This window comes from Poromitra crassiceps, assembly GCF_964638095.1.
Source record: "Poromitra crassiceps genome assembly, chromosome: 9".
NCBI classification, from domain to species: domain Eukaryota; kingdom Metazoa; phylum Chordata; class Actinopteri; order Beryciformes; family Melamphaidae; genus Poromitra; species Poromitra crassiceps.
Genome location: NC_139630.1, coordinates 52,032,841 through 52,060,709, shown reverse-complemented (window position 1 = coordinate 52,060,709; position 27,869 = coordinate 52,032,841). Strand labels below are relative to the sequence as shown.

The following is a 27,869-nucleotide window of genomic DNA, read 5'->3' as shown; positions in this document are numbered from 1 at the left end:
CAGTACACTGAACATCATCCATCCAAACCTCATTGCTGCCCTGGCCAAAGTGGGCCCTGCCCATGACTGCCAAAGGGGTCCCACAGTCAATCTCTCGGCACACAACTTGAGCGTCCTCCATGCCCCATAAGTCATCACAAACTGTTCCCCATTGTTTATCATGGTAGACCTCCACTCTACCAGAGCATCGATTGTTTCCATTGACCAGCCTAAGCGGTTTACCCTCTGCCAGGTTAAAAAGTCAACAAAAAGGACATGGTTAGTAACAAAACATCTCAAAACATCTTGGGCATAGTGCAAGGGCACTAGGGGTGGGGGGAAAAATCGATACACCATAGTATCACGATATTTTGCCTGACGATATTGTATCGATATTTGGACGCCAAGTATCGATATAAAAAAAAAAAAATTGCAGGCCATGCCAGGCCACCGGGCATCTGCCCGAAGCGCCCGATGTTGCAGTCCGCTCCTGCAGTGGCGTATTGAGTCCAGAGAAGCTTAATAATGGAGCCTACATTTTGGGCAAAAACAAAACAAAACAAAAAAACACTGCATGTTTTACTTCCGGTGAGGTCAAGGAAAAGGTAGGAAAAGGAGTTAGACAATATATCGAAATATCGCAATATTCAATATATCGTAATATCGCAATACTATCGTATCGTGAATCAAGTATCGTTTTAGTATCGTATCGTGGCCATCACGCGTTGTTATTGCTCGTTTCTAGCACTCAAAATCTTACTTTTTTCCCCACTGGGTCAGTACATCAAAGGACGTGTTTCAGCGGGCCAGTGGTAATTAAAACGGGAAAAAGGGAGATTTTGATTCCTAGAAACTAGCAATGACAATGCTTGCCCTGGGCGTAAGATAGGGCCCTTTGAGAAAGAGAAAATAATCTTGAATTTGTATTCCACCGCCAGTAAAAACAAAAAACAAAAACAAAACATTTTTGCACAATGTTCCAAACTCGATCTCGTTTTGCAGATTTGCATTAAAATACAGTTTTGTTCAGTCTGATTCTCTATCTCATGTTACTCAGTTTTAAACAAGCGCAAATACCTTTACGCCACTGCACAGTGGTGTGGCCATTGAGCCTTATGGCACTTTAGGCAATGTTTTCGGGGGACCTTAACAACATGGCCAATTGTTTTCAACATGGAAAATGGTCGTACCCCTAACCCTTCCTTAACCCACCCACATCCCTCCAGCCTCTCCCCCTACCCCATTCCTTGAACTCCAACTCTTTACAACCTGCCTATCCCTAGCTACGACATTTTTCCCTAGCCCCTCCCCCTTCCCTAACCACACCTCCTCCCACCGCGTGATTTCTATTCGCACATAGGATAAGCAATAACCACGCCCTGTGGCGCCGGGATTGGCCAGGAGCATTGAAGCTTGGGACTAAAGCACCTGGGTTTTTTCATCTTTTAAAATAAAGATGTTTAAAAAACTATTGCTTGTTACATTTTCAGTGCTGTACCTTTTCTCTGGGTAAGAATTGAGCTTGAAATTAACAATATGATACATTATATTATATGAGCTATGAACGTGAACACAACACCGTTTATATTATTGCGTGTTTTTGTAGATTGTGTACATTGTGTAGATTACAATTATTATGCTTATTATTAGTATTATAGACTCAGCCCTCAGTCTTAATCCGTTTAACTACTGTAAGACTGAGAATATTACTATTTAAATCTTTGCATAACGTTAGGTGGCGCTGTTGGAAGCCTTGCATCGGAGAACCAATCATGAGTGTTGTGGGCGGGCCTGCTTTCTGGGGGCAGTGACGCTCATGCAGAACCGGTGTCTCGCAAAACATCGCCGCGTTTGCGGAGAAACATATTAATCACTTAGAAACAAACATAACATGTTAATAGGACGTGTCTCATCCGGCACCGGCGGCTAGAGGTCTTTTCCCCAGCGATAAGCCCGACTTCCCAGGCTAACGTTACAGAGCCTGCTGATGACTTCACAGTAGCAAGCGGACCACTTCCGGGTAGGAAACATTATTGTAAAATAAACAACAGGTATAAACTCTCTTTGCAGCACATCGGTGTCTTGCTCTATATTGGAACTATGAAACATTGCATTGCCGCTACCAAATAAAATTATAATAATAGATGTAGGCGTGTCTGCTGCCGGCCGTTCTCGCCGGGCTCGGAGAGACAGTTTCTGACAGTGAAATTCCCAGACGTTTGGTGGCGCAGCTCACCAAACGTCTGGGAGCCGAGACTATTAGTATTACTATGCTAAGGAAGGTATAGCTCATATAATATAATGTATCATATCCTTAATTTCAAGCTCAATTCTTACCCAGAGAAAAGGTACAGCACTGAAAATGTAACAAGCAATAGTTTTTTAAACATCTTTATTTTAAAAGATGAAAAAACCCAGGTGCTTTTGTCCCAAGCTTCAATGCTCCTGGCCAATCCCGGCGCCACAGGGCGTGGTTATTGCTTATCCTATGTACGAATAGAAATCATGCCCTCCCACCACCCACATATACATAGCCACTCCCCCTACCCACCCCTCATACCACAACTTTCTATTACCTTACTATCCCTAGCTATGGCCCCTATTCCCTAGCCCTGCCCCTCTTTCCTCTCATTGGATTATTGGAAATAAGATATGTTTGTTTATTTATATGTACATCATATTTTTATTACAATTAAACAATTGAAAGAAAAAAACTTCAATGCTTTTTACACAAGGATGACGTACTTTTGCAGACCACAGGAGCATCCACACAGCTTCCATTGAATTCCTGAAGGCTGCACAGTGCGAGAGAGCTCTCATTTCCAAAACATCTTGTTTTGACTCCAATCATCTCACTTCCTTCATCAGAGGATGGTGATGCAGGCTGAACGACAGGAGCCGCACAACCAACCTCTACACACAACACTTCAGCCTCTGCCTCGCCCCAATCACTATTACACACTTTGCTCCAGTGGCCATCATGGTAGACTTCCACTCTACCGGTGCACTGATTAGACCCATTGATCATCCTGGCATGCTCTGGAAAAAAACATTTAGAGAAAAATGAAACAAAATTCAACAATAATGCAAGAATTGATGATTAGAATTCAGTTCAATGTGTAGCACTGCTTTTTACCTTTCAACTTTCTTTGAGAGTTAAATGACAAATTACTACATTTTAACTACTTACAGGCTTTCATTGGAAGAAACTCCACTCATTTGCATACAGGCTAGCTGTATGCATCAGGGTGTGTCTCACAGCTTGACAGACATCTTGTTTCTCTAATATGGAGTGGGTTTGATATGATGACTGATAGAGGAGCACCAGAATGTTGGTGGTCACAAGTCAAAGTTCAAGGTCACTGTCACCTCACGACCCGCCCGTTCCATGCTCGTTAACCCGATATCTCAGGAATGCCTTGAGGGAATTTCTTCAAATTTTTCAAACATTCACTTGGACTCGAGGATGATCTGATTAGATTTTGGTGGTCAAAGGTCAAATTTCAAGGTCACTGTGACCTCACGCCCATTCGTCCCATGCTCATTAACGCGATATCCCAAGGACACCTTGTGGTCAAATCCTTGGCAGGCCAGAACAAACAGAGCAGGCCCCAAATTGATCAGCCCCAAATTGGTCAGCCATGTTTTAGACTAATTCAGATTACACAACAGAATGGTTCTGACACGCAATTCAATTAGAGTGATCCATTTTGAGGGTCATATATTCAAAGAAGCCTAAAGTCCTGTGATGTGAATCAGTGTGAGGCCCAATTTATAATATTTTATAGGGAACCAGGCCTCTTTTATGGACTATGACTACTGTAAATCATTAGCATAATAGAAAGATTAAAGTACATTTAGTATATGAACCTAAATACTCTTCTCTGGGTTTGTACACTAATAGAAAATAAGAAGACAAAACTTGCATACTTGGCTTCTCTCCAACAATTTAGAAAAATAAAAAATAAATGCAGAAGTCTCAAAAGTGAAAAAGCAACTCAAACAGTTCATAATGAAAAAGAGGAAGAAGCCTCCGCCCTGCATGAACATCATGTCTTTTATATCTTGGCCAATAATTTCGTACTCAGCATTTCTTTGCTCAAAGTGCTGACATGGGCATATTTTACGTAAAAGGAAATCATTATATTTGTGACAGCTGCGATATGTTGAAGTTAAGTTGAGACCTAATCAATAATATCACTTTAGTTATTTTCGATTACTAAATGTTAGTTAATGCCACAGTTTAGCCTTTGGATTCCGTGTACTTGTAGTATGTAAGATTTACATTTTTCTTTACCATCTCTTCATCTCTTCCCTTTATTTCTTCATATTTTCCTTTTATTTTTGTCATAGTTTTTCTCTCTGATTGGCCTCAGAAGGGCATTTCTGTGGAGGATTCTGTGTGCAACCAATAGGTCCTGACTCTGGGCATTAGAGCATCTGAGCTCGATCCTTAGGCCTCTGAATCAGATGAATCTGGGTCTGAATCAGATCCACTGATCCTGACAATAATGTGAAATAAAAGTAGGCTACAGTGTGTCCTATCTCAAACTGGGCGGTATCCTATGAGTAATGAAACTTTGAATCGCATCTCTCCACTGGGTCAAATACTGACATAATCGAGATGAGTGAATAAACGGACAGTCCAATCTTAATGTCTTACCTAAACAGATGACACCAGCATCTTCTTCATGGCCACAGTTACTGCTCTTCTCATGTGTGCAGTCGATGAGCGAAGTCTCATTGCCAGTACACTGAACATTATCCATCCATATGTCTCCCTGTCCATGTCCAAAATGGGCGGTGCGTTTGGCCTCGAGAGCCGTCCCACAATCGAGCTCTCTACACACCACTTGGGCATTCTCAATGCTCCACATATCATCGCACACCGATCCCCATCTCTCTCTTTGGTAGACCTCCACTCTACCAGAGCATCGATTAGGTCCGTTGACCAGCCTAATTGCTGTTCCTGCCAGGTTAAAAAGTCAAAATGAATTTGTATTCCACTGTCAGTGAAAACATTTTGGATAATGTCTCAAATTCTCATTTTCATCTCATTTGATTCGTCCTGCAGCTCGCATTCGCAGCTCGGCCACTGTGTGGCCTTGCCCGCAGCTCGGCTGCTGTGTAGCCTTGCCTGCCCTATTGGCCTGTGCACAATGTCTCCCTCTCTCTCCCTCAGTCTCTCTCCTCTCTCTCCCTCAGTCTCTCTCGTGAGCCTCAGACTCATCATCAGTGATGTCATCAGACATAATCACTGATGTCATCAGTATTTATCACTGATGATGTCATCAGTGGGACAGACAGAGAAACAGACAGACAGAGCCCTAGCTCCCTTTTATATACTGATGATTGCATTGAAATACAGTTTTGTTCTGCTTGATTCTCTATCTGATATTATTATAATTTTTTTTCAAAGCAGACCATATAATCACGTACATTTGGATTTAATGGCAAATTCTCATTGGATCAATTAAGCAATTAAAAAATTAACTTCATGCTTTTTACACAAGGATAACATACCTTTGCAGACAAGAGGGGGATCCACACAGCTTCCATTGACTTCTTGAATGCTGCACAGTGCGAGAGAGCTCTCATGTCCTAAACATCTCGTTTTGACTCCAATCATCTGACTTCCCGCATCAGAGGATGGAGATCCTGCCTGAATGCCAGGACAATTCATTTCTGCACACAACACTTCCGCTGCCTTGCCCCAATCACTATTACACACCCTTCTCCACTGGCCATCATGGTAGACTTCCACTCTACCGGAGCACCGAGTAGTCCCACTGACCAGCCTGACATTCTCTGCAAACAACATTTAGAGACAATGAAACAAAATGCAACAATAATACACGAATTGACAATCAGAATTCAGTTCAATGTGCAGGATTTTTGGGATGAAAAAGGTGACTAGTTTGCATCCCTCACAGGTCACAGGTGTACATTTCCATTTCACGAAGTGTCCCCTGCAGTTTACAAAAACGAGTCTAGATGCTGGGATGTGTGATTTAACCCCCCCCCATCCCATTGCTATACCCCTCACACATATTTCACATCCCACCCAAATATCAACCATTTTGTGCCTAAAAGGCAAAAAGTAAAACAGATGCCAACAAGACATTGATTAGGGCCCCAGCACTGGCACACCTAAATGGATTGGAAGTTGGAGACCCTCATTAGTGTTCTGCTTGCACCTGTTTTACTTTGGGTGGGATGTGAAATAGGCTAATGCTCTTTAAAGCTCCATTTGCGTTTTTTTATTCACCAATGTCTCAACAGGCTAGCATACTTTGTAGCGTGCCTTCTGAAACCTTGGTGGATAAAAAAAATTCGGTTTGCAGTGTTTCTTCCTATGTGAGTCCAGTCAATACCGGCAGCTCATCAAGATTGCAGAGTATGTTTACTCATTCCTTTATTTTAACTTCTGCACTCCATGGTGTAACATTTTGGTTGACACACCAAATAGTTGTTAAGCAAGCGATTTGCCTCCATTGTAATGTTTACAGCTCTGTTAGTTTGCATTTAAAACAGATGAGCATGCTGGTCATATATAAACACACACACAAACTCTCAAGAATATAAAATCTGACAGTGAGCTAGTTCATCACTGCTTCTTTTCCTACATAATTGTCACCGCACACCCTTTGGCTGCCTACTATGCAGTTACAACTGTGTCGACTCCCCCAATTGTTACATATCCGTTACATAATTGTAACATAAAACTGATGTTTTTGGATATGTGTGAGATCATGTGCTAAATAAATCAGCATTGTTTTTTGGCGGAGCTCTCCTTTAAGTCTCAAAAGTTGAAAAGGAAAAAGAAGAAGTCTCTGGTCTGCATTAACTGATATCTTGGCCAATAGTTTCTTACTCAGCTTTTTTTTCTTTTCTTTTTCTTTTGTGCTGACATGGGCAAATTTTAAATCAAAGGAGAGCATGATCATTCTAATATAGATCCTATGTTCAGTTGAAGCCTAATCATTCATATTTAGTTATTTTCAATTACTAGCAGAATACCCATGCAGTGTATCGAGTGTAAATGTTGCGTTCTCTGCATGCCCAATCCGTATGGACTCTGTGCAGGCTGGCAAGCGGGAACAGACATTTCCACGTCTTGTTTGTTCCCCAGACCCATGAATGTCGTAGAATTTGTCGAAAATAGCTCACCAACAGATACAAGAACATGCGCATATATTATATGTTTCATGTACATACAAAGAACTGCCGGATTTGTGAAACACGCATAAAAAACCCGATTTGCCTCTCCCTGGAGCTGCAGGTCGCTCTCCCAATAGTCTCATGTGGTCAGACCCAACGTCTTATGTCAGCAAGCTTCCAGCGACGGAGGCTGGTTACTGCAAGACTAATCGCCTGCACACTACAAGTGAGCAAGCCTCGCCTTCTTATTATACTGTAGGATTAAATGTTAGTTAATTGCTCAGTTAAATATGAGTAGGCTACCATGTTTGTCAAATGAGCAGTATTCTAATGCAACTGGCATTTCTCATGACAGAAGGAGCAAGAGTCTGGGTGGCTTAAGTACAGTGTTGCACATGAACGAGCGCCCTTTAGCGTCTGCAATATTGGCAATTCTATTAGGTGGGGGGATAGCACGGAGTAGCTCATTAAAAAACCTGAATCAATAAACGTCCTTTTTGGGATTGTGAACACAGTTCAGAATTCAAAATTGTTAAATATGAACGTGAACTACTTCATTTTAATCTGTGTGAACTGAACTTGCACAATGCTGGTCAAGTACTGACATAAGATAATAATAATAATTCATTGATTTTATATAGCGCTTTTCAATGACCCAATGACCCAATGACAATATGGGTACACAGAAAACAAGATGAAAACACGCAACAGGCAATAGATACAAATAACAATTGAATACAATAACACATGAATCAGGGATATATGGAAACAGAGGGGAGGGAGGGAGTGTGTGCGAGGGACAGGGGCCAGAGAGAAGTGAGGGAGGTGGGGAAAAAAAGGGGGTGGCAGCCAGGTTGGAGGAGGTGGTTAAGGATAAGGGAGGTTGTAAGCTTGGGAGAACAGGTAGGTTTTGAGTCGGGATTTAAAAATGGAGAGTGAAGGTGAGTCTCTGACAGGCTGGGGGAGGGAGTTCCAAAGTCGGGGTGCTGCTCTCGAGAATCCTCGATCTCCAACGCTTTTGGATTTGGATGGTGGAATGGTGGAATGGTGGAATGGTGAGGGGAACAGTGGATGAGGATCGGAGGGGTCGGCTAGGGCGATGGGGGAGAAGGAGGTCAGTGAGATAAGATGAGTGAATAAATCGACAGCCCAATCTTAATGCTTACCTGAACAGATGACACCGGCATCTTCAGAATGGCTGCAGTCATGGTGCTTTCTATGTGGGCAGTCGATGAGCGAAGTCTCATTGCCAGTACACTGAACATCATCCAGCCAGATGACTCCCTTTCCTCCTCCAAAGTGGGACCCTCCTTTGGCGTCGAGAGCTGTCCCACAATTGACCTCTCTACACACAACGTTGGCATTGTCAATGGTCCACAAATCATCACACACTGATCCCCAGCTGTCTCTTTGGAAGACCTCCACTCTACCGGAGCACCGAGAAGGCCCAACCAGCCTAATTTGATAACAATCTGTTGAATATCAAATATATATCACTATGAACTCAGTACTTTTCTTCAAGCCTGCATGGGCTTTCAGTCTGGTGATCATTGATGCATAGTTTTAGCTATAGAAAATGAAGGGAATTTACTGACCTGTATACAGTGATAGATTCAGTAGACCTATGTACAGCAGAAGTCAGAGAGATAATAAATTGATGACAACTGCTCATGGATTTGGTCATGAATAATTTAAACAGAACTGTGTAGTAAATACACAGCAGCTGATTTGTACACGTGCAGTATCACTATCGTTGCTTACCCGTGGTATTTGGAACATCTGATATTTTATTTAGGTGAACATTGTATGTTTTTTTTTTATGTAAAAAGTTATATCATAATAGTGCTGTTCTTGTGGAGCAGTTTATCTACTTTGAAATAATGTTCGCCATAGGCTTTGGAGAAGGAGCATAATGAAAAACAGTTCACCTCAAGACAAACAAAAGAAGTAAAGAAAGATAATAAAATATGTATAAAAAGATCTCTTTTGTGGAATTTTGGGGGAAAACAGCTATTTTCAATATACTATATTTATATATTTTAGCTGGAGAATTTCATATTTTGAATGAACATTAGAAAATGAAAACTCACCTATTGACAGATAAAGAAGAAAATGCATTTCTTTGGTCTTTATAGCAGAAATGAAGAACATATTGTGTCCTCAGTGTGGAGCAAATCCTGTGACAGAGGTCAAAAACTCTAAACTGCACAAATCCTGTGACCGGGATGAAAAGCAGAAGAACAGACAACACTAGACTACAGTATGAAAAAAAACGACAAAAAAAAACAAGTTGCTTATTTCAGCAATTTTACAGAATGGAGAGGCTCAGATCCTTGAGAACTAGTCTGACTGGGGTGAAGCAGCATGGTGGACTTAGCTCTCTCATTGGCGCTGACCATTTCAGTCGGTGCCGGATGGAAATCCCATTCCGCTCTGACTGCGGCTGTGACCATATTTGGATTTCCTTTCCACGCCCCCCATGTTGAATCTGTATGCCTCTGCTGCTGTACGTGTCGAATCTGCCGAGCTCAAATGCCTGCGCCGCTGCCTTTGAAACAATAACAACAGCAGCGCTAGTCGCTAGCTCGTTGCTACACGCTGAAAACGATTAATGTGGATTATGCAATGAAGCAGCCTGCATGGTACGTTCGGTGGATGGCTGGCTTTAAAGAGCCTTTTTCCACTCAAGTCCACAATAGAAAGTGTCCCCAGCCAGACTCTCCTCGCCCCTTTGCTGGGAGAGTCTGGTAATTAAGCACCGGGTGCATGTAGCCTGTGTAGATGGAAACAAGTTCTGGGTCTCGCACACCACATTTTTTCCAGGCGACGCAGAGCAAAGAGAAGATCATCAAGGACACAAACCACCCCCACAACAGACTGTTCTCCCTGTTACCCTCAGGGAGAAGATACAGGGTCCCAAAAGGACGAACAAATCGCTTGAGAGACAGTTTCTTCCCGCAGGCCACGAGACTCCTTAACACTCATAAATAGACAATCATGTAGCAGCTGCAGTGCAGTTGCAGTGCATTACGTATGTTCAATTATGCCTAGGTCAGGGGTGGCCAAACTTTTTTGGTTGTGGGCCGCATACAGAAAAATATAAGGAGTCGCGGGCCAAACAATATTAAGTGCGGCAGTTTTTGCGGCAAAAAAATTGGACCAGAAAACCCTTGTGCCATCAAAAATTTAATTTCTACCTAAATACAACAAAACAGAAGATTTAATTATGTTTAAATATTGCTTGTTGTTCTCTTGTTTCTTTTTTTTTGTCTCTTTGGACTGTTATTTTGCACTATGTTGTAACGGAGCCTACAGCACAAGAATTTCACATGTGATACTTGTACTACGGAGTGACAATAAAAATATTGAATCTTGAATCTTGAATAGCTTCCTGTTGGCAAAGAGCTTCCTGTTGGCTGAGGTCAACATGCAGTGCACCTGGCTGTCCCATCGTAAACTTTTCTTTCATTTTCTCAAATCCAATATAAATATGGAGATCCTTCTTTTATTATCTATTTCGATTTTTTCAAATAAGAAATTTAGTTAATACTGAGCAGGGTTCTCTTCAAGAACCCAAACCATCAGAAATTGATGTTATATTAAATAATAGGGAAAAGAACAAGAACATTTATATCAAGGATTAACAAAGCTCTTATTGGAAGTTTAATGGTAAATACAGACAATGTAAGATAGAAGAGGGAACTAGATCTCCATATTGAAATACAGCAAGAGGATTGGTCGTTGTTTGTATGAAACTTCATAAATGTTCCTTCAACCTAAGACATAAGTTAGCTTTATTTAAGATGGTACATAGAGTGTACTCTACATAGGGTGTTCCTCAAGAGAAACTTAATAAAATGAACGAGATGTAATTTCTCTGCTGGCGTTGTAAAAAAACAAAAAGGCAATTTTCTTTATATGTTTTGGTCATGTGATCCACTTTGTTTATTTTGTAACTCTGTAATCAAGATAATATCACATTGTTTACATGTATCTATTCCCCTTTCACCTCGCCTATGGCCCCTATCATCGCAAAAGTGGTAATTTAGTGTTTGTCTGGTTTTGCCCTCTTAAAGCCACACGCAATGCAAATTGGGGGCATGCACAAGCGCATGCCTGTTATAATTGTACTGGACAATGACATAGGTGTGCCACATGTCAAACCAGGCGTTTCGGCACAAAATTGTGGGGATAGATGCCATTATCCTATCATCAGCAGTGTGCAATTACTTTGCGCTAAGAGCTTTTAAAAGCACCATATTCTCCGTGCTGCGCAGCGCAGAGTAACGCCGGGATTCCACTGGGTGCATTTGCGTTGCATTGCAGCTGTGCTCCAGTTTTGCTCCGTGCTCTGTGCTCCGCCAACGCTCACCGGCTGCGTGCAGAGCACATCACGGCTCCGCTCCGCCAGACAGCTAGAGTGACGAGACCGACAAGTTATCGCGGTGAAATCGTGCACATTCGCACGAGACAATTTGTATGTGGGATAAATACAACAACAAACAGGCAGAACATCATTGTTCCCTGGAGAAGCAGAGGAGGGGTGGACTTGCTTGGTGTTGTCCTTGTAAAAAGGATGTGTCGTGTCATATATTATTTTGTGGTTTTTCACTTCAATGATGAACTTTTCCTCACCCATGTTTGTCCTCTGGCTTGATATTGAATGCTGTAAGCACCTCTGCCCTGTTGACTCCATGCCTGGCTCCGCCCAACTTGCTGCGGCTTTGCTCCGACATCTGTGAAAAATAGAAGCCTTGCGTATCTGCTTCGGAGAGCTCCGGATCGTCGGAGCTGGGACGGAGTAGACACGCAACGCAGCGGAGTAGGTGGGAGTTGACACATTGATTAGAGTGGAAACGTATCGGCTCCGAAGCCGTACCGCAGCGCAGATGGACCTCAGTGGAATTTGGCCGTGACATTCCTTTTGGATATGTCATTACGCATAGCCTTGCCACACCAGGACATCAAATTCTGCTGCTAAAATTGGGTATTAGCAGATAATTCAGTGAGGCAATCAACTATAACTCACTGAGAAACTTTTATCACATCGCAAAGAGGGAAATGAATTGAGAAAACTTGTTGGACAATGGACATAGACTATTCACCTTCACCTATCTCATAACCCGGAGGGTCGTTGGCACCACAGACGATCTGTCAATAACCTCTCTCCATCTCTCCCTGTCCTCGGCACGAGTGAGTCCACTCTATTACGCGTGGAAAGAATTACAGCGTATTGCATGCCTTGCGCAAACACAGCGATTACGAGACGGGGATCTGATTGGTTTGATTGATGTAACGCCCAGTCATTGCCTGGCCACACCTGTGAATAATTCTGGTGCTTAAGACTGCCCAAATCCCGTTTGCGCTGGCATTTGGGGGCACAGATGATTTGACACTACTCTAATTTGCGCCTGCGTCAGGTGCCGTGAGCGCTTCCGTATCCCTGCCAAGAATTGCATCTCCACCATATTTCGGGGCTGTTTTAACTTAGAAAACATGGAGGTCACGTCTACCCAGACAATTATATAACCTTTAAACAGTTACATTTCTGTATAAATCATTACAATATGCTCGCGTGAGGTGGGGATGCACTTAGCTGCTGCCGGGCGGGGGTGCAAAACTCTCCATAATACCTGGACACTTGCGCAAGGCGGACTGCTATCATTAAGGCACACAAACAGGTGCGCAAGCGCAAATAGGGGATATTGCCTGTACCAAGTTAGGAGCGCAGTGGGCGTGGACCAGCGCACTTGATATCTTGGTATCGGCGCTACACGCAGCCTAAAGCATTACAACCACGCCTTTTAAGCGTAAAATTATGCACCATCATGCTCATTGGATAAGTGCAATAAACGAATCACACGCTTGCCTTTTAAGCTCCAATTCCACTGGTCCAGCAAAACCAGACAAAGCCAAGCGTTTTGCTCCCCCCCCCCCCCTCCCTTCATCCAGTCTGTCTGTCTCCATATATAGGCTATTATTCCATATTATTATGCTTCTCAAACCAATCTAACTGCAGTTTAAATACTGCAAGCATGTAAATATGCTACACTATAGCAAGATCAAAGTGAAAAGAATGTTCTAAAGGCATCAGCTAGAAAAATATAGCCTATCCCTGATGAGATTAATTAGATTGGTGAAAGTTTGTCCAGAAAGATATCGTTTTCTCTCCCCTGCTAGGATTGTAGGATATGCACATAAATATAGCCTACATTATGTAAAGTCATTGCATAAATGTGTTTTTATTGTAAAACTGAAGTGAAGTAAAATGTGAAGTAGATGGAGCGGACATCACAGTAGGACATGACAGTAGAAGCGCGTTACGCTGTCACTTATCTAAATCAGGTTAAATCGACAAGGGATATATATAAGCCCAGGATGACATATAGGTTTCACATAGGGTGGTGTTTTCATTTCGATGTTTTATTTGGTCCAATATTGAAATGTTCTACAATTGCAGGTTGTGTTACCATTACACATTATTTAGATTGACCTAGATCTATTTCGGCTCATTTGGTTGCTATTTAGTAGCGAAATGGAGTACCGCATTGCATGCTGGGACATTCACAGGCAGTGAACTTACAACTGCTATTTCCTATGGGACGTGTGTTGTGTCTGTCTGAGCGAGGGAGTCAGAGAGAGACAGTCGTATTGTGCCTGTCAGACTGAGGAGAGAGGGAGAGAGTGACACAGAGAAGGGTGACAGAGGATAGCCAGAGGGGAGCGCTCCGCGCAACTCGTGCACTGAATAGGCCTGGTTTTCAAAAGCGCTAAGCGCTAAATTTACGCCAGGTGGGAAGATATCATTAGGCCGATATTTAAGGCCGACACGCCCAGTCTCGCCCATTCTGGGACTGCGCCACGCCCATTCGGCCTAAAGCGCATTTGGCAGCGTAAAGCCATATTGATATCTTCCCGAGGCAGGCGCAAGGCACGTTTTTTTGCGTTTAAGGCCCGTTTTAGCGCCGAAGGCCTGTGGGAGAATAGGGCCCTATGTCTTTTGGGAACTTGTAGGTCTGATAGGTGGGATACATATGAAAGCAAATACATAGATCTTGCCCTGTTGGTAGCTAGGAAATGCATAGCTTTAAATTGGAAAGCATCCAACCCCCCAGCTGTAGTTCACTGGTGGAATGAATATTGTGTTAACGAACATTGGACGGACGGACAACCCGGATCCATAATACCTCCGGCCTGGCTATCGCCGGCAGAGGCATAAAAAACAAATGTGGGCTTTTCTCTTCTCCCCCACACACCCCCGCTCCCCCCCCCCTTCCACCCTCCTGCTCTCTCCTCTTGCTCCTTCCCCACCTCCTATACTCTCCATTTCCCATTCCCTCCCCACCCCATCACTCTTTCACATTCCCCCTGCTCTCCTCCCTTCTCCTGCTCTCTCCTCTGCTCTATCCTATATTTCTATATATCTCTATCAATTGTTCAATGTGTTATCCTTATTCTGTAATTTGATACTGTTGTGTCAGCTAGAATTAGCTAGACATATTCTCTGTGAAGCCCTCTGAGACATGCTTGTGAATTAGGGCTATATAAATAAACTTGACTTGACTTTTCTTTTCGCATGCCAGAGATGATGGTTTATATGAAGTTATATTGTCTCTGCTAGCACACATCAGCTGACCGCAAACAGGCAAGATGCGTTGCAAACTATGCTAAAAACCCTGATTGAGACGCATATTCCAAATGTGCTGTATACATGTCCAAATAATGCTCCTAAAACCCGAATAATATCGGCATATACCACGTCTTAATCAGAAAATGCTGAATTAGGAAAACGGCCAAATTTGGAAAATCGAACCAAAATATGCTGTTGCATGATACTTATCAAATTCAGAATATTGTCATTTTCAGAATAATAGTGGAATATTGTGTGCATGTAAATGTAGTCAATGTCAGGTCCTTCAGTTAAAAAAGCTTGGGCATACTGAGTGACAAGCAAATTAAAAAATAACACTTCATATCAAAAAGATTGCCGACCCCTTCACTAAACTGTCACAAGAGAAAATGATGCTGCTGAGTGATTACACCAGCATTATACATAGTAAAATAAAGCATACAACTATTCACATTGCTACCATACTGTATCAGTGTATGAACTATGTAGCTACGCTAATCTCAACATTAGTTTAACTTAAAATTAGATGTACAAACATATTTACTACTGTATACCGGCCCCCTAATCTTCCTATCTTAAAATGTGTGCAATCACACTTTATGACATATTTGTTCCTTGAGTCATTTCTAAATGTAATGTCATAATTTTGGTTATGAGTGAATGAGTTGGTCAAGCTCGTAACACATTTGCCCAGTCAAGTCTTCAGGGGCATTTCTCTCAACGGAGTCACCAAAATAAACGTTGTCTTCAGTGCTGCAAACGTTTCTGTAGTCATTGTTGCATCTCATGTTGTAGTCCCTGAGGAGGATAAGAACAAAATGAACAATACTCTCTTAGTGATAGGCTAAATGTCGCTCTCAGGTCTTTCAGGTAATTCTCAAATAAAATGTAAATATCTTGGCAAATATCATCAGCTGCTTTTTCATTTTTTCGTCAACTGCTCCATCTCCTTTGTCTTCTGTTTCTGGTTTCATTACCACTCCAACTCTTTGATTAAAACAAACGATGGCACCTGCAAAGTGGGCATAATATTACTATAATGACAAAAGCAGTCATTCAGCTCTTTAAGCTAAAACCAAGTAAAGGTAAAATCATTATGTGACATTGAATGAAGAGGTAATGTTAAAGAGGACAGTGCAGCAGTTTTCTGATCTGTAAAGAGTAGTACATGTGTCACTCACGGGCACTCTGTCCTCTTCTTTTCCACACCAGGTAAGAGATGAGCAGCAGGAGCAGCAGCAGCAGTATCCCACACAGAGCTCCCGAGATGAATGACAGGTGTGAGGCTGTTGAGATGGTCAGATCATGCAGGAGTACAATGTTACAATGGCGCAGTTTTGTAAGCGAGTGTGAAGGCTTTGTAGAGTAAGGAACATTCAGAGAAAATACATTTCGTCACTGATTATATTACTTAGTTTAGAATATAGTTAAATCTCCTGGACATTGGTGAGTACTGGATCTTACCTAATACCATGACTTGGAGTGACTTGGAGGGAGCAGAACAGAAGGACGATGTACAGAAGTTGAGACCGTAGATGCAGCTGTACTCTCCCTGGTGTTTATAATCCATTGTGGGGAATTCAAATGAAGCCAAGTATAAGACAGATGAGTTGACAAATGCCTGCTTGGGTTCAGTAATGCTCAAGTTAGACATCGTCAGATAGAAGAAACCCCCAGGATATCTGGAATGAATGGAGCACTTAATGGAGAAACTGCTGCCCTTGGTGACCTCCACTTTGTCAGGGCTGAAGACCACCACTTGTGGAGATGTCAGAGAGATGCTGGGCTGCTCCAAAGTCACTGAGGAACACAGACACAGACTTATGTGAGTAAATAGTAGACATAATGAAACCCTACTCCTACTGTCTGTTAGAATAAAAGTTTATTCAGTGTTTTGAAATACAAAAAGTCGGAGAAAAACCCTCTTTACCCTGGCGTTTCAAGACTTAGCTACATTGATTTGGTAGGCAAGTGCATGTTTTTAATTGCATTTTCTGTATTTTATATCTAATAGTGTTGTTGACATTGGTAATACTTTTAAACAATAAAGTAATACAGGCCCATATGATACAATGGGTTAGTAGGGCGTTCCCTACAAATTAAACTCTTCAAGGGTGTAAGCGAACATTTCCCAAATATATATGGCCAAAATAAATACAGATTGGAAATTTCATTGGTAATTGAAACTGAAATATTTCGATCTGTGTTTTGGATCTCATGTAAAAATTGAGCGCACCTATAGAGTGCATACTTCCGACAAACTTTCGACAAAGCTTTGCGGTGTTACATGAATCTGTTATAATATATAATAATATATAGATATAATATAATAATTAGATGCCTTGTTGTAATTGACCATGCCCACTGTCACACCCCCATTTTGCAAGTGGGCATGGAAAGTTAATCAGTTAAAAACATTTCGTGCAAATCCATTCTTAACCTTTTGAGATATCCTGTGGGCAAACAGGAAAAAACTGAGGCAAAAACATGCCCATAATAAAACTGTTATTTAAAGGTCTTGTATACACTGACTTTCACAATTTCGAAACAATATTTGTGTGTCTGCAGAGTGCAGACACATGTGTACTGAAATACTTAAAACTGGGTAGGCTATAGCTCTGAAACCCTCACTCATTTACCATTGTTTCAAATCCAAAATACATTACATTACATTACATTACATTACTTCATTTGGCAGACGCTTTTATCCAAAGCGACTTACAATAACACATTTTTGTCAGCAATAGAGCAATCAACTATGCAACACAGTCTATGACAACTACAACTTCTGAAGGAACAGTGGTTTAGTTTAGGTTAGTATTTTTTTTTTTTTTTTTTTAAGAGAAATAAGTTAGTTCAAGAAGGGCCCAAAATATTGTGTTTAAAGTGCTCCCATACACTGATATTAGTGTTTCAACTTGAGCACCCCCCAACACCATTTTCAATGTTTCATTGGCTACATAGTGCTTATGGCAGAGGTTCTCAAATGTTTTTCAGCCGAGGACCCCTTATAAGATAGAAAATATACCGGGGACCCCCTCATTCTGATTTGTGATTTTGGGCTAAGCTTAATTGTTTCCAAAGTAACATGCTTGACTTTTAAATTGATAGGTTTGTTAGATTAGAATGTAAGACATGAAACATTTTAGATTTAAAGCATACAATGTTTTCGTTGAACTATGAAGCTTTTGCACACACAAAAAAAGTTTTTTTTCTTTTCGTGGACCCCCTGGCAAAGTGCCACGGACCCCTGGGGGTCCCCGGACCCCCATTTGAGAACCACTGGCTTATGGTGTTTCAGAAGCTGATAACTGCTGTCTCTTCTAACAGCATATTTGCTATCATGTGCAACCAACCACATTTTCAATTTAAAGGGATAGGCCAACTTTTTGGCAGTTTAGGCCATTTGCCATATTGTCTATATTAAAACTAGACCGTACATGGCTTTATTTTCCATCATCAGTAGTGCTTATGCGCTGTACAGATGACTGCACATAGCACATGCGCCACATGGCAAACAAGGAAGTAACTACAGTTATACACTCCAGTTAGTTCGGTTACTCTTTGTTTTGTTCTCGGTCTGGATTTACTACGAAAATGACCGTTTGACGTAATTTTGGATTATTATTTCATCACGTGGTGAGTACAGGAGTCACAACATGTACATGTGAGTGTTTATGGTGCTGTTTGAATGTGCATTTTGGGCGACTGAACCGAAGGCAAATATCCCATTTACTGCCATTGTTAGCGCTAAGCTATTAGCATTTGAGGGCTCTACCACAGTTTGTACTGCAGTGCACACAGATTAAAAATAAAGCCATGTATGTTCTAGTTTTAATATAGACAATATGGCAAATGGCCTAAATTCCAAAAAAGTTGGCCTATTCCTTAAAAAAAAAGATGCTGACCTGTGACAGAGAGCTCAGCCAAATCCCCTTGTGGATAGCTGATGTCTTGATCATCTATTCTCTTCTCATATTGGCAGTAGTATGACCCCTTATGGCTGAAGTCCACTTTAGAGATGGTGAAGGTTGCAGATCCATTATCAGAGTATTTTGCCATTTGGAATGTGCTTGCCTTGTTTTGCAAGACGAACGTCCCACCCACGTGTCCCTTTACCATCGTACAGTTGATTTCAACCCTGTCACCCCACTTTACCTCTGGACCAGGACTCAGGGTGATTTGGGGCTTCGATGGAGTACCTGAGACAGATAATTGGTTGTAAATGTGATGTTTTCATTATGGCCAACTCAGTTTCATCCAACAACCATTTAGCGATGAATAAAAATGCAGTGAGGGATTTGACGTAAGCCACGCCTCTTACCTAAACAGGTGACACTAGCATCTTCATCATGGCCACAGTCATTTTGTCCAAACCTGGGATGTCTACATTGAGTGAGAGCATTCTCTTGACCATTACACATTACATCATCCAGCCATATTTGATCAGTGCCGGTCCCAAAATGGGCTTGCTTATGAGCGGCGACAGCATGACCACAGCCAAGCTGTCTGCACACCACATGAGCATTAGCCATCCCCCACTCATCATCACACACTGTTCCCCAACGGTCATCATGGAGGATCTCCACTCTACCAGAGCATTCCCCTGTTCCACCAACCAGTCTAATCGGCTCTGGAAATGACAAAAAATAAATAAAAAATACAAGGATTATTTGTGTAAAGGACGTCCTATGTACTCTCTGTCCATCCTTCGTGCACTCGGTTAGCTCCAGGGGAAAGGTGACTATCCCTAACCTGGCCGTTGTGCCTATAAGGTTACGGGTTCTTGTTCTGCCATTATTCTGGTGGCCTTCACTGCTCCTCCTGAGGAGCAACAGGCTCAGAGTTTATGCCCAGTCCGTGCCTTGCACACTTACATGCACAAAATGAAGGGCTCACAAAGGGAACAGCTGTTGATCTCCTGGGCTAATCCTTGTTTGGGCAAGCCCATCTCCAAGCAACGCCTCTCACATTGGGTTGTGGACAGGGTGGGAATTACATGGAGGCCATCAGGCCATGGCCTGTGTTGCCCCTCCCTCTGGCCGTGATGCCCTGAGATCCCTAAGGCCACCTTGGCAGTGCCCTGCTAGCAGCCTGCTACTGTCAGTTGCTTTAAAAGCATCAGTGGTCTCAGTTTAATGTAGCCTATCCAATGCAAAGGATGGGAAATTGAATCATTTTAACACACATTTCAGAAAAATCACTCCTCAGTGATTAGGCCTTGTGCCCTAAAGAAATTGATGGCCTTGCCCCTAAAATGACAAAATTCCCACCCTGGTTGTGGAGGCTATCACCTTAACTTATACGAGTCAGTCACAGCCACATAGCCACCTCAGGGGCTCCGTGCGCACTCTACTCGTGCAGGATGATGTCAGACATTATAATGGTCTGATGACTGACGTATGATAGACAGATAATACAGTATATAGGCTACAGTAAATAGCTAGCGTTAGCCTCTGGTGTTATCTAGCTGTTAGCCGTTAGCTATGTTTGCTAACTAAGTGGCTCAAAATGCCATCGATAATAACTGTTGACCAGTTCGAGTCACGCTCTTTCCATAAAGCCCACAAGCGATATTTGATATTATAACAATGTTGTGGCTCTAAACCAGGGGTGTCGGACTCATATTAGGAAGAGGGCCGGATTTGTTCAACTGAGACCTCATGGGGGCCGGATTTTTTTTTTTACTAAAATCAATTCGACTCATTTACCCATTTACTTCACAAAAGAAATACTGCTCTTTCCATTTCTCTTGAAACTGCCTGCATTCCGTGTCAACCTTTCTCTTTTTCGACAGCATCTTGTTGAGTCCTTTGTTTTTTGGTAGGTAGCCGAATGCGCGATTCAATTCCAGCGTGGCATCATGGCGGCTTTGTTTACACCTGATGACCTACTGACATACTTCCTTGTAGTGCAGGTTAATTAACTTATGAATGAACTCTTAGCTTGCTTATTAGCCACACGTAGTTCATGATAATGGGGTGCGAATTTAATAATAATAATAATAATTAAAAAAAAAAAAATATATATATATATATATATATATATATATATATATATATATATATATTCCAAAACATCTCGCGGGCCGGATGAAGGGCCGTCTCCCTGACATCCCTGCTCTAAACTATTGTTTTGGAGATGCGGGGAGACTGTCATGGCGCCATGACTGCTTCCGGTATTTCCAGTGTGGGGGCAGGCAAAGAGTTTGATCAAGACAAACTGCGCTGCAGTCTCAGTCATGCTGCAGTAGTGGAACAAGCTATTACCCTTCGGTTCTTATCAGAGTAAGTTATTTTTCTCAGCGAGTATAAAATGTTTTTTCAACGTTGATTTTTCGTTGAAATCTGGGTGATATTGGGTTTGAACGTCTAAGACCTAATTCCACCCTCTTTTCAACTGGCTAAAATGCGGTTACATCAACGTGTCAAAAAACACAATTTGGTTAATCATATTGTTAAACGTTCGTTGTAGCGTGAATTAGAGGCAATATTGATAATGTGTGAATTGGTATTTGTCCAATTCATTGTGTAACTGAGAGTTGAAATCTGGTTTACACAAACACTACATTTCAATGCATTTTGTGTCAAATGAAATATCATAAATATGGGACTATATAGGCTATGTGCTGCCAGCAAAAAGCTTCCAGGACACAACTATGGTTAATACTTTAGCTCAATACTATAAAATAATGAATTGAGTTCCTGCAGTAACGCACATGCGCAAGTACTTAGTCGCTAGCTGTGACTGACTACTGCCCAGAATTGAATCCGAAGCAATACTGCATCAAGTGTGGAGCGAGGTGCTCTGGGCACGCTATGTTATTGTAACAGACTGTATACAAGGCTCTGTGTACCCCCTGAGTTGCCAGTGTTAAATGAAGTTAACCTCTGAAACATAATTTTAGTCTGTTACATAATATAATAGTCGGCTACACATGATATGAAATACACCTGTCCCTGATCGTTTAGCCTGTGGTACCGTACAATCATGTACACAAGTTGTGTACGAGATAGAAATAGAGACGGAGTACATATGTGCCTGGCGCCCCCTATATTTTCAGTGAATGGATAGCTTAGTTGGTAGAGCGCAGTGGTTAGAATTAACAGCTTTACCTGCACAGACAACACCGGCGTCTTCTTCATGGCCACAACGTGCCCTGTTGAAACCTCTCACTGAGCATTGCTGGAGAGATGTCTCATTTCCAAAACATGATTTGCTAGCCTCCCATACTGGCCCACTGCCTTGACCAAAGTGGGCGTTACCAGGAGCACTTACAGCAGCACGTCCACAATCCAGCATCTTACACACCACCTCAGCATCAGCCATGGTCCAGTCTCTACCACACACTGTTCCCCACTCATCAGCATGTTTGGCCTCTACTCTACCAGAGCATTTATCACTGCCGTTGACCAACCGTATCGCCAAACCATCTGTCAGGGCAAGAAAGTTCAAATGAATAAATACATTTTTAATATTGATATGGTAGAATAAAAACCAGATCAAAGGAAAATACCAGGATCCTTTTTTTTACCCTGCTTGCTTCTGTCATTGCAAGTCTATCTTAAATCATCGCTAAGCAGTGCAGCCAAAGGCCAGATGCAGGTTCATATGGTCGTGTTTCACAAGTGGAAGTTTTTGCCAATGGAGATAATGAAATGAGATTTAAATTGTTTTTCAAACCACAGGACTGTGACTGCAAACCATTGACTGCATATATTATCTGGACAGACTGAGCCCATTGGTTTTTGATACCCCAAAAAATTGAATCTCCTGCTTCCTGCTAAAATGTTTGATTACCAGGATAGAGTGGATGTCTGCGCCAAGACTTTATTCTTTACAGTCCAAGTGATGTGAGAATACAGTTGGAGCTGATCAAATGTCGATGTTTTAGGTCCAGACGGCATTTCGGCTAATAATAATAATAATAATAATAATAATAATAATAAATAGCTGCATATGAGGTGTCGTCTGACTGTAAACAATGACGGAAGGGGCGGGATGTCCGCTCTACAAATGCATAGGCTACTCCTGATTGGTCTATCCTCTCATGCTACAAGTGGACATTGTGCTACAAACTGACACGTCGTTTCCCTAGCCCCTCAAAACTCTCTTGGGTGCTGCCCGTTGGTCTGGGGCCTCAGGAGCTTTACATGCAGAATAGCTGCTGTAATGCAGTGCCTGGGGAGTCTGCTGATTAGTGTTTAATGATTTCACAGCAAATCATACAATCTCAATCCCTTCTAGCCTTTTTAAGGCAATGATGCTTCAAGTAGAGCTCATCCCTAGAGATGGCTACCATGATTGTCATGCATCCAGAGATGTGGACTTTAACATGTTAAACTGGCAACGTGTTAAACCCCAAGGCAAAAACTTTAACACTGGTATTTTCCTTCATCATCATTTTTTGGTTGCTGTTGTGTGCTTTCTGTTACCTGAACATAAAACACCAGCAACTGAGGTGATGTTGCATGTACTTTCTCCAAGTGATCTTTGTGCACATTGGCTGAGTGAGGACTCATGTCCCTGGCATTGTATCTCATCAATCCACATCTTTCCCGTGCCGTAGCCATAGAAGCCCCTCTGGCTGATCCTGTGAGCCTTTCCACAGTTCAGCTGTCTGCACACCACCATCGCGTCATTTAGATCCCAGGAATCACCACACACAGTCCCCCACTGGCCATCATGGTAGAACTCCACTCTTCCACTACAACGACTGGAACCGTCGACCAATTTGAGATTGCCTGGGAATTACAGTTGAGACATGACAGTAAATCCAGCCTCCAACATTCCCACACCCCCTCCTCTGCTGTCCTGATCGTTGCTCCAATTTGATATGTGAAAATCTTCAGAGGGCCACCCAACCCTTTAATCACAACTCTGATCAACACAAGACTAAGATGATGTATTTGCCTATATATTTTGCAGCCTGTTAAAACCATACTGATCACGTTCATTTACATTCTGTTTCGTTCTGTGGATCAATCTGCCCTCCAGCCCGCCCACATCGATCTCAGTGGGCGGGAGTACTTGCTTTGACACTGACAGTCAACTCTTTCAGCCAATCAGTGTTGCCAAATCCAATCCAGATCCAATAGGATATCGGCAAATGCACCTGCACCACTTTATAGTGCCTTGTCAAAAATGACGGCTGGCACGGATCACGGATAATCCGTGACCCGTACGGATCAGCCCCCACGGTTCGGAACGCGGTTCGGAACATCCATGGTCCGCGGAACAACCCCCCCCCCCCGTGTTTCATTACACGTTTAACGTTAGTGTATGAGAACGCCTGCAGCGCAGCCAGACAGACAGGCATCATCATGACAAGCACAAGTGAGCTAGCCTAGGTAAACCCAGCCCCCACGTGATCTGCTCTCAGAGTTCCCAGTCACTAGTGACTGAGAGCAGGGTAAGCCTGAGAGCAGGTCACGTGGGGGATGGGTTCACCCAGGCTACAAGTGAGCTTCCTCAACCCTTCTCCCCGCTGTAAAGTCTCTCTGTAGCCCCCCCCCCCTTTCGTTTCATTTAACGTTTAACGTTAGTGTATGAGAACGCCTGCAGCGCAGCCAGACACAGACAGGCATCATCATGGCAAGCACAAGTGAGCTTCCTCAACCCTTCTCCCCGCTGAAAAAGCACAGGAATGCGAGCAGCATGTTGCGGGCTGCACAAGATAACGAGAGCCACAACACACACACGCGCACACTTTTCACGAATACATTTTCATCGGACGGTGAAATGTTGCCTTTAGGACACATAAGAACAAAACAACACGTGGGGCCACGGTAGCTTTCCAGACTCAGCCGGTCTGTACCACCCGTGTCAAGTGACTGCAGTTAGCAAGTAACAGCCAGGAAGTTATGCATAGCAGCGCCACGCTGAAACAGGAAGTTGGGTTGTTCTGCCTTCAGAGTAAAAGCATAAATTGTGTCACGAGAAAAAAATATTTTTGAGCTGTGCAGGGCAACAAATGGTTAGAGAAGTATAATAGTATTTAAAAATCGAATCTAAGATCTAATTTTGAGAGATTCTTTTTTTTTTTGCTGATCCGAAAAATCCGTGATCCGTGGCTCAAAATCCATTACGCGATCCGATCCGTGGGTTTTCTGATCCGTGCCAGCCCTATCAAAAATGTATCTAATCTGGAAAGGGGAGACTTGTGGGTACCCATAGAACTATTTTCATTCAGATATCTTGAGGCGAGAGGCTAGAAGCTAGACATGGTTAGTAGTACCAATGGATGCCTTAGGCTTAGGTCATCTCATATGATACCAGAACTCACTAAGATAGACCAGTCACTCTGTCTTTATAAACCTGAGGCTGCTACAGCCATTTGATTTGTAATATCACTATGAGATCGGGAAATTAACAGTAAAGGGATAGGGTACCTACCAACACTCCCTCAAAAATCGGGAGTGTTGGTAGGTAGGGCTATGCCTCTAGCGGCCCACCTGCAGTACCTTCAGGGCCCACCAGGCGGTTGCAGGTCACACTTTGACTGCCTAAGATATTTCTAAAGTCTCACCTGAACATCCAACAGTTGCATCTCCAACATGATTGGGGCTGGTCTTGACAAATTCTCTCAGCGAGCACTGTGTGAGAGAGCCCTCCTTACCACCACAAGCGATGGTGTATCCTCTCAGCCCACTGCCCTGACCAAATGATCCTGAGGCCGTGACAGGATCTCCACAATTAGTCTCTCTACACACCACTTCAGCTTCATGTATGTCCCAGTTATCATCATATACTGGCAACCATTGGTCAACATGGTAGAACTCCACCCTGCCTGAGCAGTAGTCGGTCCCATTGATCAGTCTGATCATATCTAGAAATCAAAGGAGAACAGAGCAACACTCAAAGTAACATAACTTAATACAGGAACTGCATGTTCAGATTTGTATATTTAGTGAGTTAATTCAAAGATGATATGAACAGCATCACAGCACATTACATAATAAAGTGGCTTACTTGTACACACCACACCTAGCCTGGGTAAACCCAGCCCCCAGTGACCTGCTCTCAGGCTTACCCTGCTTACAGTCACAAGGTAACCTGTTTATAGTTAGATACTGGCAGGTCCTAGACCATAAGAGTGATATGACAAAAACTCTGAAACAGAGTGGTCTTTTCCTTTAGGAATACTAGACCATGTGTTCTCATTTGTTGAGAGCACCTGTGAGTGATGCTAGTGCAAGCCAATGGAGATCCAAGAGTTTTCTCTCTGACATTCAGCACAGATCCATAAATTGAAAACATTACGGAGAAATCGCTTTGGATTAATTTTATGTTTTGGAAATGGTTTGGATACCCATCACCATAAATCTGCACTGTATTTCATACAGATCCAAACAGAAAACTGCTTCTTGGCTGTCCAACTCAGTCTGCATTAGTGATGGATGAGTTTGGTAGAAATGTCCAATTCTCCCTTCGGCATGCTGTTTGGACCACTGAATTACAGAAAACGCCTGGAAAATGGTGTAACATAATATAGTAGAAGCTGTAGCATATTACCTGAACATATAACACCGGCATGGGCATCCTGAGCGTGAGAACCACAGTTATTTACCCCAAAACCTCTGTGTGGGCAGTCAGTGAGGTACTTCTCATCACCAGTACACTGAAGATTGTCCATCCAAACCCAATTGCTGCCCTGGCCGAAGTGGGCCTTGTGCGTGACTGCCATAGGGGTCCCACAGTCCATCTCTCGGCACACAACTTCTGCCTCCTGCATGCCAAATCTGTTATCACAAACTGTTCCCCATTCTTTATCATGGTAGATTTCCACTCTACCAGAGCATCGATTAGTTCCATTGACCAGCCTAAGAGGTTTACTGTCTGCCAAGTTAAAAAGTCAACAAAACAGCATAATAAGAGAAGAGTCTTCACTGTGTCTTCTACTGTCAGTGAAAATATTTTTGGAAAATGTCTCAAATTTCCATTGTACATATTTGCATTGAATTACAATTTGTTCAGTCGGATTCTATCTCATGCTACCCAGTTTAAAAAAGCAGACCATGTAATCACATACAATTTGGACAGATTTTGGATTTAATCACAAATTCTCATTGGATTATTGTAGATGAGATCAATTTCCGAAAAGTTCACTTCACACGTATGTTTTAATTGCAATTAAGAAATCAAGAAAATTATACTTTTTTTTTTTTTTTACACAAGGATGACATACTTTTGCAGACAACAGGAGCATCCACACAGCTTCCATTGAATTCTTGAAGGCTGCACAGTGCGAGAGAGCTCTCGTTTCCAAAACATCTTGTTTTGAGTCCACTCATCTCACTTCGCTCATCAGAGGATGGTGATGCAGGCTGAACGACAGGAGCCGCACAACCAACCTCTACACACAACACTTCAACCTCTGCCTCGCCCCAATCACTATGACACACTTTGCTCCAGTGGTCATCATGGTAGACTTCCACTCTACCAGAGCACTGATTCGTCCCATTGACCACCAGCCTGACATGCTCTGGAAATAAAATTGAGAGACAATGAAATTACAGAAAATACCTGCAAAATAGAAATTAACATGTGGAGTAGAAGCTGTATTACCTGAGCATATAACACCAGCATCCTCATTATGATTACAGCTATTACCCCCAAAACCTCTGTGTGGACAGTCAGTGAGGGACTTCTCACCACCAGTACACTGAACATCATCCATCCAAACCTCATTGCTGCCCTGGCCAAAGTGGGCCCTGCCCATGACTGCCAAAGGGGTCCCACAGTCAATCTCTCGGCACACAACTTGAGCGTCCTCCATGCCCCATAAGTCATCACAAACTGTTCCCCATTGTTTCTCATGGTAGACCTCCACTCTACCAGAGCATCGATTGTTTCCATTGACCAGCCTAAGCGGTTTACCCTCTGCCAGGTTAAAAAGTCAACAAAAAGGACATGGTTAGTAACAAAACATCTTGGGCATAGTGCAAGGGCACTAGGGGTGGGGGAAAAATCGATACACCATAGTATCGCGATATTTTGCCTGACGATATTGTATTGATATTTGGACGCCAAGTATCGAAAAAATTGCAGGCCATGCCAGGCCACCGGGCATCTGCCCGAAGCGCCCGATGTTGCAGTC

General features: G+C 42.7%; 1 protein-coding gene across 1 annotated transcript; it reads right to left on the bottom strand.

The window, feature by feature from the left end:
* Nucleotides 1-2,902: 2,902 nt before the first annotated feature.
* LOC310782389 (scavenger receptor cysteine-rich domain-containing protein DMBT1-like) lies at nt 2,903-27,548 on the bottom strand (the record flags this gene model as incomplete). The annotated part of the gene is made up of 13 exons (XM_083643053.1): nt 2,903-3,018; nt 4,643-4,948; nt 5,503-5,787; nt 8,307-8,566; nt 9,859-9,913; nt 18,679-18,972; nt 19,095-19,403; nt 21,886-22,203; nt 23,206-23,514; nt 25,299-25,598; nt 26,285-26,608; nt 26,958-27,254; nt 27,425-27,548. Coding segments are annotated over 13 exons (3,297 nt in total), but the record flags the coding sequence as incomplete, so codon positions are not given.
* Nucleotides 27,549-27,869: the final 321 nt, after the last annotated feature.